General features: G+C 36.6%; 1 protein-coding gene across 2 annotated transcripts; it reads left to right on the forward strand.

The window, feature by feature from the left end:
* The first annotated feature begins 1347 nt into the window (after nucleotides 1-1347).
* Nucleotides 1348-19107, forward strand: LOC103711993 (RNI-like superfamily protein). 2 transcript variants are annotated; one of them, XM_017844004.5, is made up of 5 exons: nucleotides 1348-1564; nucleotides 1676-1924; nucleotides 3031-3236; nucleotides 16789-16888; nucleotides 17003-19107. In XM_017844004.5, the coding sequence occupies exons 2-5, from the start codon at nucleotides 1742-1744 to the stop codon at nucleotides 18368-18370; spliced, it is 1857 nt and encodes a 618-aa protein (XP_017699493.2). In that variant the 5' UTR covers nucleotides 1348-1564; nucleotides 1676-1741; the 3' UTR covers nucleotides 18371-19107. The 2 variants fall into 2 exon arrangements, with proteins under 2 accessions (XP_017699493.2, XP_088563278.1); XM_088707152.2 differs by having other exon boundaries at nucleotides 1374-1564; nucleotides 1707-1924.
* The last annotated feature ends 1805 nt before the right edge of the window (nucleotides 19108-20912 follow it).

Raw genomic sequence — 20912 nt, forward strand, 5'->3', positions numbered from 1 at the left:
GAGCAGCGGCCTCTCCTCTGCAGTGCACCTCCGATCTCGAACCCACTCAATCACAATGGTCGAGCCTCTTTCTAAATGGATACAGTCTGCGCCCAGAATGCATCTCGTATAGGTAAACTCTATTCATCATGCACTCGTTATGTTGCTGCATAAGGTGTAGAATATAATTTATTCCTAGTTAGGGGAGCATGAAAACCTAATCAAACAAAGAGTTAGACATAAGTTGTGGCCTGGTGATAAAACATTCCTAATCTTTAATGGATCAGATCAGGATACATAAATCCAATATCTTATAGATTGCACAAGTTACAAGTTATTTGATGAATTTGGTTCTACACAATTTAGTTTAATACTGAACTAGTATCTTTCTGTGCAGCATGATAAATTAATTGTCTTACCAAAATTTGCTAAACAAAAGAGGGTCTGTAATAAGTGTTTCCTTTTGCATTCATGTTTAGCAGCCTCTCCACATTATTGCATGATAAGCATAAAAAAAAATGATGATGACCTCCAGAGTTGAACCATGCAATAATGAGGCCAACGTGTATTTTCACTTTCTAATTATGCATCATCAGTGACTAGATCAAAGTTTGATGCCCCTTGTGAAACCCAAATCCATAAATTAATAAATGATTGTGGCTAAGTTTAAAAAGAAGAACAAAACATTTAAATATTGGTAGCATGCACAACTAAACTATATGATTGTCAACGTATGCGAAAATATTGAAGTGGAAAAGTTATGGGACAGGCACATATAGAAAGGTACAAGGAGGTGCAAATTAACTTACAATATATATATTATATGAGAAATATTTAGCCAGTGTGACCAATAAAACCATCAAGAAGGCTAGTCGTTGTTATTATGAAGTTTTCTGCAAATTCATACACAAGCAATGTGAAGAAGATCCAAATTACAAAGAACAGCATGCAACTTACTTAAGCGGGAGATGATGGCAATTGGAAATTGTCACGGGTTATTAAGAAGAGCTAGAATCAAAAGAACGTTAGAGCTACGATTAGTCTCGATATTTAGCAGTTGGAAGGAGCAATATCTATGGAATTTTATTAAAAAATAGGATGAAAATATAAGAGGCAGGTCGGTAGAACGATAATTTTTATAAAATTTTATAGAATTTCAAACCGTTCATATGGACCGAAAAGCGAACAGGATCACGAACTAAATTGCCTCTTTTATTGCTCCATTTTTATGCCGTGTCTTCTTTTTTCCGGCTTTTTTGTTTGTATTCACGTTTGAGTATGTGAGCATAAACCAAAAAAAATATTTATTATTATTATTATTATTATTATTATTATTATTATTATGTTCTTATTATTTTTATTCCTATTATTCTTATTGTTATTATTATTATTGTCGTTGTTGTTGTTGTTGTCCGGAGTCCAACGCCGTCCGACCGTGCGACCTGCGGGAGAGCTCTCCAGGCGACTTTTGCGCCGTCCCCTCGTCCGCTCTCCCTCGCGTCTACTTCGAGTCGAATCCATGGCGATGGCGACCAACTCGTTCCCCAGATACCGAGCCGTCTCGAAGGGCACTACTTGAGAGCAGGTAACCGATCCCAAAATCTAGCCCTCCTCAATTCCACTCGTTATCATTGTTATCTTTGCTAGGGTTTGCTTCATCTCTTCATTTCACCCCGATTTTTTACTTTTTAAACAGGATACGGACTTAATCCAACATTAATCCGCAGCTCCGTTCGCCAAGAGTCTCTCAGCGCAGTCGGAAATGGCGAAGGTGGTACGAGGAGGCGGCGATGGGGGGCTGATAGAGAGGCTACCACAGAGCCTAGTACTGGAAATATTTGGGAGGCTCGACTTGGAGTCTCTGTGCTCGGCAGCTCCCGTCTGCAAAGCTCTCCGGTTCTCGGTGTCGCAGGTTCTCTCAACCATCTCCACAATCGACCTCTCTGTGAGTACTCCCAAATCCTTTTTCTTGACACGTTTGCTCCTTTTCTTCACCCATCTTGCGAGAATAACTAGTTGGGTGCCGTAAAGTTGGAATCTTTGTGCAGATTTCTCGCTTCTATGTGAGGTGGATCTTTGGTTTTGTGATTCTTCTGCACAACTTAATGGGTCTACAATTTTAGACAGTTTCATACGCTTTTCAGATATTTGAGATGCCCTCTTGATTGTGTCTGGTCAATAATGTTTCTGGTAAAAGAAAAATATGTTTTTATAATTTTTTGGGGCCTGTTGACTCTTTATTTAGGATGTATCTTCTTAAAATTTTGAATAAGAAAGATTTTCCCTTTTATCATTATTCTTATTGTGTGAACAGTGGATTAATTTGGTTTCCAATGTCCATGATACATTAAATGGGTGTTGTTTGGTGTGCAACAGATTTGCCTGTTCTGTGTTAGAAATTAGTTTAGTTAGAAACATGTCCTATCCACTATGTAGGTAATAATTACATAGTGGTTCTCATCAAATTCCTAACTTATTCGTGCACATTAAAGCTCAGTATAATTAAAAAGTGGGGTTTGGCTAGAAAATGGAAAGGCATGCGAACGATATAGTTTCTGGGCATTTTATTTTATTTTGGTGGCAAGACAGGTTTGAGATTCAGGTGGCTGGACCTTTTGATGTGCCTTGTAACTTCAGTTTGCTTACTTCAGCACTTTCAATTACTCTTATGTTTATAATTTTTCCTTATAAACAAGTGTAGATTATTGAATTGCACTTTGCTCTCCTTTTCATCATTCAAAAATTTAATCTTCGCATATAATCTTCATTTTATGAGGTAGAGCTGAAGAATGCAGGAAAAGCTAAACCTACCTATGCATTTTAGGAATAGACCAGACTAAGACTGCCTAATTGCACACCTTGCTGCCCTTGAATCATGGGCCTCACATATATTACATGTAGGGCCCACATTAAGAGGGTGCTTTTTTGTGGTTGTTCAGCGTGTGGACAGAGTTTGGTTGCACGTGTGCAGCTCTAGCAGCTCTGAGATTTTGAATAGATGTTTGACGTTCCTTCATCTTTCTTATTAAATATTGGTTGTTGTTATTGCAGGGGTTTTCACCTACTGTCCAGATCCTGAATAGAGTTCTGACTAATAATAGAATGCTTCGAAGCCTTACCCTTGATTGTGCTCGGCTAGATGATTCTTCAATTGAAGTTTTTGCCAAGGAACATCTCCAAGAACTTGTTTTGCTTAAGTGCTTCCTGTTCTCTTCGTATATTTTCACAGCCATCGGCAGAAAGTGCCCCAATTTAAGGTATGGATCTTAGTTTCCATAGACCACATCAAACCATTGAATGAAGAGCTAAATATGATGTTTTAGTCTTACCTGAAAGATATAATTGCAATTATTTAATATGTTAGCACAAAATTGATTCCTGGACATGCTATAGCTTGGTTGTTTGCCAACTATGATATAATTCATCCAAAAAGTGTGAGTTCAGGATTTTAGGAAAGCTTAAATGGAAGTCAATAGATGTTATCTGAAAAGAAAAATGTGCCCCTGCCAATACACAGAGGACCCAATCCTTCCCTCTATAGAAATGGTGACCTAAAACATCACTAAGCCTTCTATAGTGCATGGTTAAAGTAAGCAGGATGTGGAAATTTTAGTGGAATACATGAAGAAAGTATATATTTGACTGCAACCGTTAAGGTTCCGGATGTAGAGAACAAAAATAGAGGTGATTTTATGAAGTTCTGTCATTTTAAAGATGGGCTATGCTGTTCCTTTTGTTCAAAGCTATCAAAATGAAGTGCTTCTGTCTCAAGTTTTATTATAATAGGTCTAGTAAATAGAAAAGTAGACACTATGGATTCTTATAATATAAACTTGTGATTAAGTAGGGAAGTCAATGAGTCTCATGTTTATTTCCTACTCATATTACTTCCCATGGTTCATGTGATATTCCTTCGACCGATCAAACTAGCATAAATCAAAAAGAATAATGCTATAAAAAATTAAAAGAATAAATATTCCAACTCAGAAATGCATAAAACTTGTGGGTTTTCGAAAACAAAATATGAAATTTGTAGTTTGCAGGCTTTTCAAAATTTGCACCAGCCTCAGTTTCTGTCTGAACATTAAGCGCTCTATAGAATCACAATTGAGTTAGCGGTCATCAGTGTAGAAGAAATGTATGTGAAGTGCATTCGAAAGATTTTGATCAAAAGAATATGAAGTCTAATATTTTGAATGATATGTTTCTTTAGAGTTAGCTGAATTTATTTCAATTTTGTTGTATAACATGACAATCTCTCTTCCAAGTAGCGACTTTTTTTTACTTTTTTGTTGCATATATTACGATTCTGTGTCATGGGAAGCAATAAGACAAAATGAAGGGCCTTTTCCACCATATGGGGAAAGGAATTCATGCTCACTAGCAACTGAACACATGCAATGCACGTTTAAGAAAAATATAAAATTTTAAATTATACCAAATTAAAATATGAAAATAATATTAAAAATAATCAGGTTTTTTTGTAATTAGATTTGTCCTTATCTGTTTGCAGCCTACTTTTAATTTTTCTAATTTGTTTACTCTTACAATTTTTTATTATGATATATTTTCTCCCTGTGTTTAAGTGAGAGAATAACAGAGAGAAAGGAGTTTCTTTTTTGTATGGTCACCAAAAAGGATATCTTCTATTAGTTTTTTTCCCTTGCGGCTAGTATTTTCAATTTTCCCCTTTTTGTTTCCTTTCACATTTTTTTATTATGGCCTTTTCCTTAGTTGTTTGCAGCTTATTTGTTTATTTTTTACCTTATTTTTTGGAAGCCAGGGTTTTTGATTTGTTTCTTTATTTGTTTACTTCCAGAACTGTAACTAGGTGAATTTTCCTTATTTATTTGTAACTAGGATTTTAAATTTTTTCCTTATTTATATACATGGAAGATTGCTTTGCTAATCTAGAAAGAATGATTATTTTTGGTATAAAAAAGCGAACAGGCTTAACTTGCCACTAGGCAAGTGCAATCTCGAGCGACGGTGATTGCAAGGCTGGCGCATAGCGTGTCACATGTGCATTCCCTGCAATCACCATCCATACCTGCAGCTGTGCTCACCAATGGTGGCGAGGCAAGACACTTTCTGAAAAAATGATAGACTGAATCTAAACAGAATGGCCCCCAATTTTGAAACTGTCCTTTTTAAACATAGTATAGATATTATGAAGCAAAGAGGGCCACCATCACATAATACAATTGGAATGCAAAGATGTAGATGACTTGAAGCATTAAGAAGGGTATAAAAGAAAGTAAGAAACCCTCCATATCATATGTTGATGCCTGTGGAATCATTGTAGAATGACTGTTTGTAGGAGATTTGGTTTATGCTATTGGAGAAAAAAAAATGCTCAAGAAAAAAAAAATACTGCAGTCAACTTCTGTAGAATCTTGCTATTTCTGTTATATATTTCAACGATCAGTTCATCTGATATATAATGCAATAATTTTGTCAAATACGAAATGTTTTATCAGCAAGAGCATTGATACTTGACTCAATGTTCGCTTTTGATATTGCAGTAACTAGTAAAGCATGACAAGCTATTTACATCCATAATGTGAACTCTTTCTTGTCTATTTTCTACGGAAAAAATGATCAACTTTTCTTAATGAACTGAAAAGTTAAAACTCATGGCATAGGTTATTCCAAACATGCAGCAAGGCAAATTTGACTTCAGAAGATTAGTAGTGCTATGTTTTTTTTTTTTTTTTTTCCCTTAAAACTATAGTTTTATACAAAATGCAATATGGAATCACTCAATGTTGTTCAGTGACTTTAGTTTGACATAATTTTCGAGTTAGCGCTCCGGGGGCTACTCCTACTGCTACTGTAACTGCTTTCTTTAGGAAATGCCGACATCTACTCGAAATGGCTTGACATTCCAGAACAGGAACTTCACTCATTTGTTTGCCCGAAGTCTGCATCTTCTATTACATCGCCTCAAAAGAGTGAAAAGTCCCTTCTTGCCTGACGAGTTCTTCCTTCTTTTCTTGCTTTGCTACCGTCTGTGGCCTCTGCCCTAGATTCAGCTAAAAAGCTAGCTCTCGCTTCATCCGATGCTTCATAAGTTTGAGATTTGAAAAAGCCCTCCGCCTGTTTATCACTTCTAGTTAAAGAGGCCAGCCGAAGGGTAGCCAGCTCTCGAGGTCTACTCCTTATGGTGGTGCTGTGAGAGTGAATTCCCAGAGTCTCAATCACTACCTTTCCCTGAGATGGAAAGAATTCCCTTTTTGGAAAGTGCTAATTGAGAAGGCTCTCAAGTCGACGCCTTTACCTTATTTAGGGAGGCGGGGGCTCCACTTGACAGGCCCAAACAAACTTTCGGGCGGTTTGAGGTCAACAGGCTGTTTTCCCTCTGCGGGAGCCAGCGTCCCGGCGTTTTTGTGCAATAAACTCCTCCGGCCGAAGACTAGTGATAGGTGGTCCTGCGGAGCTTTCGAAGAAGGGTAGCCTAGTGTGTAAGCACAGCAATGAACCTATATCGTTAAAAAAATTTTTTTATTAATAACCAGAGGTGCTTAAGTGCTTTCAGCTTTTTTAAACTAAGGTTGAGAATTTCTTCTTTTGTCATCGGATTCCAGTTTTGTGCTCAGATTCAGGGGGAGAATATGTCTCATCAGCTTTCTCTCAGTTTACAGCCACTCATGGAATTGATCCTCAGTTCTCCTGCCAATATAGCTCACAGCAAAATGGGGTCGCAGAAAGGAAGCATAGACACAACTAGTTTTAGAGAGAACTCAGAAAGCGAAAGCACAAAGGCTCCGGTTGAGATCGCCGGAAAGAGGGATAATAAACGCAAGAATAGGTTAATGAAAGAAATGAATCCCTTGTCCTGAAGGTCCTCCTAGTTAGAGGTATCTCCATCGGCGAACTCTCTACCTGGTCCTCTTCTGGTTCCGGAACCCGTTGGATGGTTTTGGCTGCTCGGTCAGCTCATCTCGTTCGACCTCTTCGTTTTGCTGTTTGTATCGGAAACATCTCTGGAATCAAAGCAGGGCACTCGCTTAGATGGAGGAAACGAAATAGGAGTTCCTCAAATTGAGCTTTTACCTCTCCAACCGCTGCCCTAACGAGTGGGAAAAGAGAGTGTATTCCCTTTAGTTAGGATCTTACATAGTTGCATATATGAGAAAGGACTGAAAATAGCCTGAAAAATCATTTCATAAAAGGGTTGTAATAAATCAAATTGCAACAAAGACATTTGCTGTTGTAATAAATCAAATTGCAACAAAGACTATTGGAAATCAATAGTAAATAAGAAGACTATAAATGTTCTGACTAATAGTCAAGAAGAAATTCTTAAGATATTAGATCATGCTACTAATATCGATACGAAAAGAAAGTTACAATTAAGAACCCTAATAACGTAGACAATTTAGGGCCAAAGATACCCAGCCTAGGATATCAATTAAGTGAAGTCTTGAATAGATTTTACTCCTCTCAAATGAAAGAGAAACCAGTTTCAATAAATGAATTGAAACAAAAGGTTAGCTAATTAGAAATAGAAATTACTCTATTAAAAAAGGATAACCAACAGATTAGATCTAGACTTTTAGATCTAGAAACGTCTAAAGAATCATCTTTAGATAGAAAAGGAAAGAAAATTATCTTTCAAGATACTGATGGCTTGCCTGAATATTTAAATATGTTAAAACAGGCAGCCAGTCAAAACTGGTATATCAAAATTGATATTAAAATCAATCAAAATCATCTTTTGCAAAATATAATTGCTCTTATTGATTCTGGTGTAGATTTTAATTGTATCAAAGGAGTAGTTCCGAAAATTTATATGGATAAGACTACTCAATCAGCTACAATAGCTTAAGGCACTAGATTGCACATTTCTGATAAATTATCAGATGCATATATCAGTACAAATGATGTGGACATTCAAACATCATTTGTTATAATCAAAAATTTGACACATAATGTCATTCTAGGAACACCTTTCCTAGACAATATCATGCCTATCAATAGGATAGACAAAACAAAAATCTTTATTGAAAAACAAGAAAACAAATTAAGTTTTCTTTTGTAATTGACCCTCAGACAAAGATCATTAACGAAGTAAAAGAACTTATTCAAAAGGAGAAATTATTAATCTCCTCTCAGCAAAGCACACAAGACTTTAAATTAAAAAGTCTCGAATATATTTCTGACTATTATACAGCATCAGCGTCAGTCAATGACTATAATCAGTCAGAAGGAATTCCGCGATGGACACCACAACAAGAGGCCATGGTATGGAAAAAGAAAAAATTGATAAGGTAAAAAATTTGCCTTATAATCAAAATGCATCAACTATTGATGCTATCCTGAAATAGGTAAATTATTATAAATATTATAATACAAGTTTTGAGGATAATCCTTCCTAACATATGTGTTTTGCAGGGACATAATCGAAACAGAAAATTTACTAGATATGTCAGGGGACGCAATGCCAATGCACTTCCCATGAGTACAGAAAATGTTCTTGCTCATTATGATCGGGGACGCAGTGCCAATGCACTTCCCACAAGAATTTCACAAATTGTGAACTTGGTATTCTATTTGAAAAAGGATCAAAAGAATAACCAAAATAGCAAATTATTATCCCTCAATGAATTACGTTGTAACCAACTTAATTCTTTAAGCCATAGATGAAGAATAGTATTACAGGAATAATATCCCAATACTTAACTCTAGAGAAGTAATCTGGAAAGGTATATGCATCATTATTATAATAAAGATAATCTGAATAATTGATGATTCATCGAGTCGAATAATATTGACTCATTGGCAACAGAATTGGTAATAACCAATTCTGATTAAAAGTCATAATTGCAACTGCCTCTATAAAAAGTAAGGCAACCAAATTCAGAAAGACAGTCATGTGATCAGTCAGAATCATAGCTGAGCCACCAGCTATTATTCCGAAGAAATTTACTTTCAGCAGAAACACATCAACTTTGTGTCTACATCAGCACATAGCTTTCGGCGGAAGATATCCCCTCCAGCCAACAAAGAGAATCATCTTGATTAAAGCTGCTTAATATCAAATCAGCTTTGCCAGCACATCACTACAGATGAAGCAATATCTTTTTCAGCAAGCAAAAGAAATCTACTTTTTGAAAAAGCTACTTTTATAAAAGAAGTTTTAAGTCACATCAAGTCAATTTTGCCTTTTCTTCAGGCGGAAGGAATCGCTCCTGATCAGCGAAAGAGGAAGATGCTTTTTGAAAAGCTACTTTGTAAAAAGCAAGATGCCTTGCTTTATTTTACTTTGAGTCTTTCGGTCCTTCTTTTTCTTTCTTTAAGTCGAGTCATTGTTTTATCTGTCGGCCATGAGCGACAGACTAACTTTCGGACTCCAAAATAGATTGGAATCCACCTTGGGAACTCGGTCTATAAGAGAAGATGCCCTCGCACTTGCAAAGGCAGAACCTTTCAGACCTTTGGAGTAATTGAATTTTTTTCTCCAACTCTGAGCTTGCGTTCTTTCCGTTTCCGCTTTCTTCCCACTTTTGGTATCAGAGCCAGGTTAGCATTGTTCAGTTCATAGCCCTAAGCCCAAGAGGGAGGCTACTGATAGTACCTCAGGCCAAATCGTAGTAGGCAACTATTCTTTGTGAGGGATCATAGGCCAAGGCATAAGCGCCGGGGAAAGGCCTTGTTGAGCCAATCTCATGGGGGTAGAGAACTGGGCATAGCCAGAATGACTGGCTAAGTGCATTTGGCAGTGCTAGGTGCGTGAAGATATGGATGTTCAGAGCTTAATTATTTTATGTTATGTTTTTTATTATGATTCATAGACTAAGGACATGAATTGGTTGTCATAATCCATCGTGTGTTGAATTATGTATCGTTCAAACTGAAGTTATTAGAATGACTAGCGGGTTACTAGTCTCAGATATCTACTGTATTGTCTGAGTTGAGGTCGAGGTTAGGAAGGCGTGTTTGCTCGTTGATGCCGGGGTGGCGAGTAGGACGTGTTGGGGCATTTTGTTGCCATGTTCCTGAAGACGACCTCAGAAACAGCACAGTATGAAATCAGATTGATTGGAGACCCAGATTGTAGTTAATTCTATGATTAAAGTTTGAAAGGTATATAGTTCAACCAGATTAAAGGATTTAGACACCATATCTTCATGGTGGTAGTGTTTTGAGTCTTAGAATCATAAGAAATGATCATAAGATAAAAAAGTTAAGATCCATAACATGATAGCTTCATGCATAGAGCACTGGCCAGTAAGCCAAAGTTATGGAAAATAAGCCCAGGTTCAATATCTAATGATAATAATGAATATAATTTAATAAAATATGCTGAATCAATAGAATATCCAAAATATTTGGATGAATTAAACAATTGGACAATTCCAAAGGTAAATCCAAGCCAAATCTATAGAAGAGGATGGCTTGAGATAAGTTCAAAAATGATAGTAAAAACTATCGAAAGAACTATCCCAGTGAAACAATAATCTCAGACATTTAAATTGTTAAATGAAGATGACATTAAAGCATACCGAAAGAAGTATCAGTATGGTTCAGGTTTTATTTAAACCTTTGACTTTTCTGGGAATTGATTCTAGTATTATGTCCATAATTAGGGACGGAAGAAACAATGATTTCAAATCATCTTTGGCAGCAGTTGTAGAGACTAGCCTATGCCATGGACCAGTTTATTTTAACTGTTCCCCAAAATTGAATTTGTCCTTAACAGATATAAATCTGTTGAATGCCTTAGAACTTAAGGTAGCTACACATAGGTATAATTTCATACCTATATTAGAGGTCATAGCTTTGAGCTATAGAATTTATTATAAAACCTGATAACCCTAGCATCTAGAATCAGAGAGGTGAATGTTCAGAAAGGGCTAACAACTGTAGTCCAAACAAATCTTAAATCATTTCTAATGTGGTTGGTCATCAGAAATGACTTTTCAGTTAGGATCTTAAAGTGTATTCCTTTTAGTCAAAACTCATTTCTGATGGGGTCGGTGATTCCTTACCCTTTTCCTTAGAGTAAATTCCATAAGGAATATCATTCCTACTTATTCCTATTCTTTCAACTATCTCAATTTCTTCATTCCTCATTCGAGAAGTTGAAGCTCTTGTAGGAATACTAGCCTGATATGGCTCATAAGATCTACTTGATAAAGATCTTGTTACTTCTGGTAGATGTATTTTTCTACTTGAGTTTTGGAACATAATTTCTACCGACCCATTTGTCAGTTGGATAATCTGGTCTATATTTTCATTTAATATAGGCTTGGGGTTTACTACCTCTTCTATTTTCCAAAATTCTGGAAAATGTATATCTTCCCATTTGATCAACTTATTTGTTATCACATGAGATAATTTAAGATTTGTTTGGACTACAGTTGTTAGCCCTTTCTGAACATTCACCTCTCTGATTCTAGGTGCTAGGGTTGTCAGAGTTTTATAATAAATTCTATAGCTCAAAGCTATGACCTTTGATCCAAGTATGAAATTATACCCATGTGTAACTACCTTAAGTTCTAAGGCATTCAATAGATTTATATCTGTTAAGGACAAATTCAAGTTTGGGAAACAGTTAAAATAAATTGGTCCATGGCATAGACTAGTCTCTACGACTGCTGCCAAAGATGATTTGAAATCATTGCTTCTTCCGTCCCTAATTATGGACATGATACTAGAATCAATTCCTAGAAAAATTAAAGGTTTAAATGAAACCTGTACCATACCGATGTGTATAAAATTATACTTCTTTCGGTATGCTTTGATATCATCTTCATTTAACAATTTAAATGTTTCAGATTGTTATTTCACTGGGATAGTTCTTTCAATAGTTTTTACTATCATTTTTGAACTAATCTCAAGCCATTCTTTTCTATAGATTTGGCTTGGATTAACCTTTGGAATTGTCCAATTGTTTAATTCATCCAAATATTTTGGATATTCTATTGATTCAGCATATTTTACTAGATTATATTCATTATTATCATTAGAGGTTGAACCTGGGCTTATTTTCCATGACTTTGGCTTACTGGCTAGTGCTCTATGCATAAAGCTATCATGTTATGGATCTTAACCTTTTCATCTTATGATCATTTCTTTTGATTCTAAGACTCAAAATACTACCACCATGAAGATATGGTGTCTAAATCCTTTAATCTAGTTGAACTATATACCTTTCAAACTTTAATCGCAGAATTAACTACAACCTGGGTCTCCAATCAATCTATTTTCATACTGTACTGTTTCTGAGGTGGTCTTCAGGAACATGGCAACAAAATGCCCCAACATGCCCTACTCGCCACCCCGGCATCAACGGGCAAACACGCCTTCCTAACCTCAACCTCAACTCAAACAGTATAGTAGATATTTGAGATTAGTAACCCGCTAGTCATTCTAATAACTTCAGTTTGAACGATACATAATTCAACATACGATGGATTATGACAACCAGTTCATGTCCTTAGTCTATGAATCATAATAAAAAAACATAACATAAAATGATTAAGGTCTGAACATCCATACCTTAATGCACCTAGCACTGTCAGATGCACTTAGCCAGCCATTCTGGCTATGCCCAGTTCCCTACCCCCATGAGGTTGGCTCAATAAGGCCTTTCTTCGGCGCTTATGCCTTGGCCTATGATCCCTCACAAAGAATAGTTGCCTACTACGGTCTGGCTCGAGGTACTACCAGTAGCCTCCCTCTTGGGCTTAGGCCTATGAACTGAACAATGCCAACTTGGCTCTAATACCAAAAGTGGGGAGAAAGCGGAAGGAGGAAGAACGCAAGCTCAGAGTTGGAGAAAAGAAATTCAATTACTCCAAAGGTCTGAAAGCTTCCGCCTTTGCAAGTGCGAGGGCATCTCTTCTTATAGACCGAGTTATAAAGGTGGATTCCAATCTATTTTGGAGTCCGAAAGTTAGTCTGTCGCTCATGGCCGACAGATAAAACAATGATTCGACTTAAAAAAAGAAAAGGAAGGACTGAAAAAACTCAAAGCAAAATAAAGCAAGGCATCGTGCTTTTTACAAAGTAGCTTTTCAAAAAGCATCTTCCATTTTCTCTGATCGGAAGCGATTCTTTCCGCCTGAAGAAAAGACAAAATTGACTTGATATGACTTGTAGCTTCTTTTATAAAAGTAGCTTTTTGAAAAAGTAGATTCCTTTTGCTTGCTGGAGAAGATATCGCTTCATCCGCAGTGATATGCTGGCAAAGCTATTTTGACATTAAGCAGTTTTAATAAAGATGATTCTCTTTGTTGGCTGGAGGGGATATCTTCTGCCAAAAGCTGTGCTGATGTAGACACAAAGTTGATGTGTTTCTGCCGAAAGTAGATTCCTTCGGGACAATGGTTGGTGACTCAGCTACGATTTTGGCTGATCACATGACTGTCTTTTTGAATTTGGCTGCCTTACTTTTTATAGAGGCAGTTGCAATTATGACTTTTAACCATAATTGGTTATTACCATTCTGTTGCTAATGAGTCAATATTATTCTTGACTCGATGAATCATCAATTATTCAGATTATCTTCATTATAATAATGATTCATATACCTTTCCAGATTACTTCTCTGGAGTTAAGTATCGAGATATTATTCCTGTAATACATGGCTTAAAGAATGAAGTTGGTTACACCATGATTCATTGTGGGATAGAAATTTGCTATTTTGGTTATTCTTTTGATCCTTTTTCAAATAGAATACCAAGTTCACAATTTGTGAAATTCTTGTGGGAAGTGCATTGGCACTGCGTCCCCGATCATAATGAGCAAGAACATTTTCTGTACTCATGGGAAGTGCATTAGCACTGCGTCCCCTGACATATCGAGCAGTAAATTTTCTGCCTCGATTATATGTTCTAGCAAAACACATATATTAGGGAGGATTATCCTCAAAACTTGTATTATAATATGTATAATACTTTACCTGTTTCAGGATAGCATCAATAGTTGATGCATTTTGATTACAAGGCAAATTTTTTACCTTATCAATTTTTCCTTTTTTCATACTCACCATGGCCTCCTGCTGTGGTGTCCATTGCGGAATTCTTTCTAACTGATTATAGTCATTGACTGATGCTGTATAATAGTTAGGAATATATCCGAGACTTTTTAATTTAAAGTCTTGTTTGCTTTGCGGAGAGGAGATTAATAGTTTCTCCTTTTGAATAAGTTCTTTTACTTCGTTAATGACCTTTGTCTGAGGGTCAATTACAAAAGAAAACTTAATTTGTTTGCCTTGTTTTTCAATAAGGATTCCTGTTTTGTCTATCCTATTGATAGGTATGATATTGTCTAGGAAAGGTGTTCGTAGAAAGACATTATGGGTCAAATTTTTGATTATGACAAATGATGTTTGAATGTCCATATCATTTGTACTGATATATGCATCTGAAATTTATCAAAAATATGCAATCTAGTGCCTTCAGCTATTGTAGCTAATTGAGTAGTCTTAACCAGATAGATTTTCGGAACTACTCCTTTGATACAATTAAAATCTGCACCAGAATCAATAAGAGATTATATTTTGCAAAAGATGATTTTGATTGATTTTATTATCAATTTTGATATACCATTTTTGACTGGCTGCCTGTTTTAACATATTTAAATATTCAGGTAAGCCATCAGTATCTTGAAAGATAATTTTCTTTCCTTTTCTATCTAAAGATGATTCTTTTGATGTTTCTAGATCTAAAAGTCTAGATCTAATATGTTGGTTATCCTTTTTTAATAGAGTAATTTCTATTTCTAATTGGCTAACCTTTTGTTTTAATTCATTTATTGAAACTGGTTTCTCTTTCATTTGAGAGGAGTAAAATCTATTCAGGACTTCACTTAACTGATATCCTGGGCTGGGTATCTTTGGCCCTGAATTGTCAATGCTAGGGTTCTTCTCAATTAAGAACTCTAGTAACTTTCTTTTCGTATCGTTATTAGTAGCATGATTTAATATCTTAAGAATTTCTTCTTGACTATTAGTCAGTTCCAATAGTCTTGTTGCAATTTGATTTATTACAACAGCAGATGTCTGAATCAGAATTTGACTCAGAGGAAGAACTTGAGGAGATGATGTTTATCTCATCATCTGATGCGGAACTATTATTAGTTCTTTCTTGATCTTCTAATGAAGAGTTTAGCATTAATTTTGCTAATTGATCTTTTAAATGATCATCAATCTTTAATTGATTGATTTTATCTCTTAATTTGCAATCAGTTGCAAAATGACCAAATCTCCCACACCTAAAACATTTAATTTCATTTTTAGGTCTTTTCTCTCTAGGAGGGAGTTTTTCCTTACGCTTCTTTCTTCGAGTTTTATACCACTTATCATTATGTGGTTTTCTTCTAACATGTTTTTTCTTCTTTTTTATTGGATTTTCTTGGCCGCCCATGTCATAGGCAAATTGGTCACAAAATTCTCCTAATTAATATTTTTCTGTGAGCTTTTGCTTCTTAGGCTTTTTTTTTAGCTTTAAATCATTGCATAAAGCTAATCCTTGTTGGACACAAACATTTATTAATTGTCCATAGGTGTAATTTTGATAGTCAATAGAAGTTTCATTATATCTATCTCTTAGAATCTTCTTGATTCTTTCTGCAAATAAATGAGGTAGACCTTCTACAAATTTGGTCTTCCATCTTTCTGAATTAGAGTCTGTAAGTTGCATGACTCTGCTAAGGAAAGTATCTTTATACCATCTAAAATGGGTCAAAGTTGGACATTTTAAGTTGATTAATAATGATTTGATGCTATCGGTCACTGATATTTCATGACCTAACCAATTTTGTACTATTGCAAGGCCTAGTGTATACACTGCATCTTGCTTAGTAGTAGCCACACTACTGGTTCCTGCCTGATTTGGCTCGATTTTTATTATAATTTGATGACTTAAAATTTCGTTCTTTGGTCATTGGTGAGATAATTTTGCCACCATCCTCTTAGTTGTCCCACAAATCCAGTTACCATAAACTGAACAATTTGATGATCTGTGTTACCATTTATTTGGCAAACAGTTGCATACATCATCATTTTGTGTATGATATCTATTATCTGTTTGTCATTCATTCCATCTATGTTCCATTCATAGATGTGTCTTCCTGAATAGGAATTCTGAAAATGAGGCTGATTTTCTTCAATTAGAGCATCTGCCGGTGTTGGCCAATTATAATAATAATGGTCCAACCTTGCTGGTTCATATTTAACCTGATTAATTTCTGATAATTCATCTAGATTATTAATCTTAAAACATTTTAATTATTGTTCTAATTTTTCTAGACTTGAATCATTACTCAGATCAACATTTTGTTGGAAAACTTCTTCCAATTTACTAGACTCAGAATCATCCATTTGATTCTCCTTTATTGTTCCAATATGTAATTTTTTCAACCTGTCTTCTAGTAATTCTAGAAATTCAGAGTTTTGGTTTTGTAATTTAAAACCTTCTACCTTAATTGGTGGTTGTATCATTGGAAGTTCTATTACTTCCTGTTTTTCTTCTATTTTTATTCCCTTAAGTTTTCTCAAGGTTTGAATTTCTTTCTTAAAGAAATTATGCATTTTTATCAATTTTTTGTTCCAATTCCATTAATTGGCTTCTTACACATACTAAATATGTGTTTGTATAATTTTGAGCTTTAATTAAGTCATTTAGCTCCTTAACTCTTACATATTCCATGCTTGTTTTATTCAAGCTCAAATAAGCAGTGGCTTCAGTCGAATCTAATTTGATTGACTGTTGTGGAGGGAATGGTGAAGTTATTACTTCATTTTGTACTATCATCCATGTTCTTTGGATTGCAGTTAATTTCCTTTTACCATGTCAGACTTTTATCATTGGAAATGGTACGTCCATGTGAGCTTGAATCACCTGATGACTGCAACAATTCCATAGCAAAGATGCTCAAGGGATGCTTGTACTTGGAGGTGAAAATTTATAAATACAAGATTCCAAATTTTCAGTTTCCTTTCACATATTGTTTGAAACAGAAAGTGATGAGTTAAATTCATATATTTCAATTTGTTTCCGCTGCTTTGCAGTCTCTGTCTATAAAGTTCCATGTCCAATATGATGGCCCAAGTGATCTTGAATTCATCCAGCTCATCCTTCCGAAAACCATTAGAGTTCTGCTGTTGCAGCCTATATCTGATTGGCAAGCCAAGCTGCTTGTCCTTAAAGCTGGAGCTGATAGGAATTCAACCGCGTCGTTAGCTGGTGCTGGCAGTTCCTTTCTAAGGCCCAATAGTAATGGACTGCAGTCGCTATCTCTTGTTTTAAATAAAATAAAAGATGAACTTCTTATAGCTATTGCAAGCAGTCTTCCTCAATTGGTTGGGCTGTGTCTTGAAGATAAACCACTGGAGGAGCCTTCTTTGCACAATGACTTGACCAACAGAGGGCTTCAGTCTCTAGGCTCCTGTAGAAATTTGACTAGCCTTTCGCTTACACGGAGTAGACAAAATTACCCAGCCACTTTCAGAAGGGTGAATGATGTTGGTATTCTCCTCCTATCTGAGGGATGTAGAAGACTTGAATCAGTAAGACTTGGTGGATTTTCCCGAGTGACCGATGCAGGCTATGTATCTTTTCTTCACTCCTGCAAGAACTTGAAAAGGTTTGAGGTCGTCAATGCTTTTTTCTTGTCAGATTTGGCATTTCACAATCTTGCCGATGCCACAAACTCCCTTGTTGAAGTGAGATTGTTGTCCTGCAATCTTGTAACCAGTGAAACTGCAGAATCTCTATCCTTATGCAGAAATTTGGAGGTTCTGGACCTTTCAGGATGCAAAAGCACTGCAGATGTTGGGCTCATTTCAATTTCAAAACTTTGTAAATTGACTACATTGGATCTTGGTGGAGCTGATATTACTGACAGTGGTTTAGCAGCCCTTGGTCATGGGAGTTGCCCGATTGCTTCTTTATGTCTAAGGGGCTGCAAAAGGATCACAGATAGAGGGATAGCGCTTTTGTTGTATCAGGATGGCATTATTAGGAGAACTTTATCAACTCTTGATCTGGGTTACCTGCCTGGATTGTCAGATAAAGGTATGTCTACTATTGCTGAGGTCTGTAGAGAAATCACCAACCTCAGCATCCGGAGTTGTTTCTATGTCACTGATGCTTCTATAACAGTGCTGGGTTCAATGGAAGCATTTGAGGGCAAAAGAAGACCACTTCGAAAGCTTGATCTCTATAGCTGTAGTGGGTTGTCAAACGCTTCTTTTTGGCTACTTGCCCCTCCTTTCTTCCGTGGCCTACGCTGGCTTGGTGTGGGAAACACTAGGTTGCTGGCTAAAAGCAAAGACAGATTTGTGGAACTTTCAAGAGATCGACCGGGCCTCACAATTTGTGCAAATGGCTGTGAGATGGGTTGCAAGGATGGATGGCAGTGCCATGAATTTATCTGACAATATAAATTTGGTATTGACCCTTTGTGTGTAAGTTCAAGAAGTACAGCAGAGATGAAGATGATGGATGGCTATTTTATGGACTCTTTGCATCTGAAAATATGGTGTTTTCCATGCCAGACCTAAAGAGTGCTGCTGATGTTGAAAAGTTCCTTTGGACATGAAGCATTGACAATTGTAGCAACTTGCATTTCCTACATCAAGAACAGGATTTGATATATCTCTCTCGTCTCCTTTTATATCTTGGGAAGCAGGAAGAGAATGGACTATAGCAAGGTCCAGTTTAGAAGGCTAAATCATCTTGGAGTCATTCAGGACCAGACTCTTTTCTCGAAGTATGAAGTTGATGCTACAATGGTGCTTCCATGCCTGGTATCGAGGTTCAGAAAAAGGAAGCAGTTATCTTTTCTTTTTTCTTCTTCTCTGATGGCAGTTGATTATTAACTAAGACCTCCCATGATGATTTTCATCCCAGATGAAAAAGGTGGAGCATTCGAGATTAGGCTGAGGGATGGTTACCGAAAAAGAAACCATGACTAGAATAGACCTATTCCTGCTGCCATTGCAAAGCAGGCTTCTATCAGTTTTGTGCTTGCGGCCGCTCGAGAAAAGGTTTTTGTGCTTGAATTAATGAATTTTTTCTATGCTCGATATGAACTAGTCTGTTTAAGCTTCACTTAGTATGACAAGACATGAAACTTTTTATTGAAAATAAACCCTGACTGAATTTAACCCAAGAATTTACAGAAGCTAACTTTGCTACCATTCTACTTATGCTGAGGGTCTCATTTTCATATTTATGTGTCTTATAGGGAAAGATGTTAAAGTGGTATCTCTTTACAAAATGATCAAGACTATTCATCTCCTCTCTTGATCCGCAACGGTTTTTCAGTTTTAGCGCACCTCATCTGATATATACGATTTGTAGATTATTTGATATGGTACAAGGTACTCTTTGGATAAAAAGGTCAGTACGTGACCCAATTTCACCCACATCTCTAGAACAATAGCATTCATCTATTATAAAAAAATTACAATGCAAGAAAGAATTAAAATTTAGACTGAAGGACTTGCCCTAAGTGAAGTTGTTTTAGCCTAATTATGAGCTAAGTTATTGCTATTAAAAGGGGACACATTAACGAGCATGGCACGTATTTATTGATGATAGCTTTAGGGCAAGTAGATCATGTAAAATCTATTGGCCGTATGAGCTATGGTTGGTGATATTGAGCCGCATATCTCCTTTTTTATTTCCTGATAATTTGCTCCGTAAAGTAATAGCTCAAACAGGTTCAGCTTCCGTTGCCATTCGCATTGCACAAAAGCAGGTTTAGCCAGTACTGGTTCATGCGGCACTACGAGAGCATAAAACATAGGAGACCACAATTGCGAACAGTAGCATAAAATAAATGCTATTCCAGTAGGTGCCGTCATTGCAAAGGTATAAATATGCTGCTGGTCTAAGCAAGACTGAGTGGAAGGATGGTACTCATGACCCACACTAGAAGCATCTTGGTATCCCAAAGGGGTGCAAGTCACTGGCAACCTCATTGCTACTTGCAACCTCGGTTCTTCTAAAAAAAGGCTTCCCCAACAAAACTACCTGATCTACTCAGAGGTAGTCACTCAGATGTAGAGGAAACGTACGGTGGCCATGGTGCAAGTGTCCAAACTGTAGCACTGCTTACGGTCAGAGATTTTTGTAACACCCCATCCAGTAAGGAAAAGCTAAGAAGTAGTCTCCTACTCAGATTTGGACTTTGAAAAGTCTAACTCAGATGGGCGGCCTCTGAGAAATCCAACTCAGAGGGCTCAAAACCCAGGCATAAAGAAGACAGGTTATTCTATTCTACACGAGGCTCTTTTTTTCTGCCCTGTTCTCAATACCCTATCCAGTCCGATGAGCTTTTCTATGCGGATCAGCAACTCTCCACGGCGGCAGGTGTTGGGATTGCAATTTTCAATTTTCAGTTTAAACGGTGAAGCTGTCTGATCAGATGAGGAGTTGGGCATCAACTTTTCAGTTGAAAATCTGAACGGTGACGCTGTCTGATCAGACGAGTTTCAGTATATGTTCAGGCGAATACTTCAGAATCAGAGGCAGATTGCCTCGCCGATGGATCCAAAATCAATAACAGAAACCATTATTGTTCTGTACCGTAAAACTGTTCCGGTTCAATTTGAAGAATACCCCATAGAATTTTAAAAAGATTGCAATAAAGAAGGAATCCGACCCAAGGGATCTGATATTAGGTGCCATACATCTCGAAGCCCATTTGAAGTCAGAACATAGATCTTCCTGGACGCAAAACAGCATGAACTTAATCTGCAGTAGCTTGCAACGGGGTATCTGACAACCATACAGACTGCCACCTATGATGGATTATGAGAAAGGTAGAAATGTTTAAACTAATTCTGAAACTTTGGATGTTTCTCCGCCGAACTTTGCAATTGATAACAGGCATTTCAGGTACAGTTTTCGACCCTCCATAATGTCAAGAATCCGTAGTAGGGAGTTTGGACCTGTTACGCAATACTTTGG

This window comes from Phoenix dactylifera, chromosome 11 (genome assembly GCF_051530095.1).
Source record: "Phoenix dactylifera cultivar Ajwa chromosome 11, Ajwa_hap1_PhDact_Kaust_v1.1, whole genome shotgun sequence".
NCBI classification, from domain to species: domain Eukaryota; kingdom Viridiplantae; phylum Streptophyta; class Magnoliopsida; order Arecales; family Arecaceae; genus Phoenix; species Phoenix dactylifera.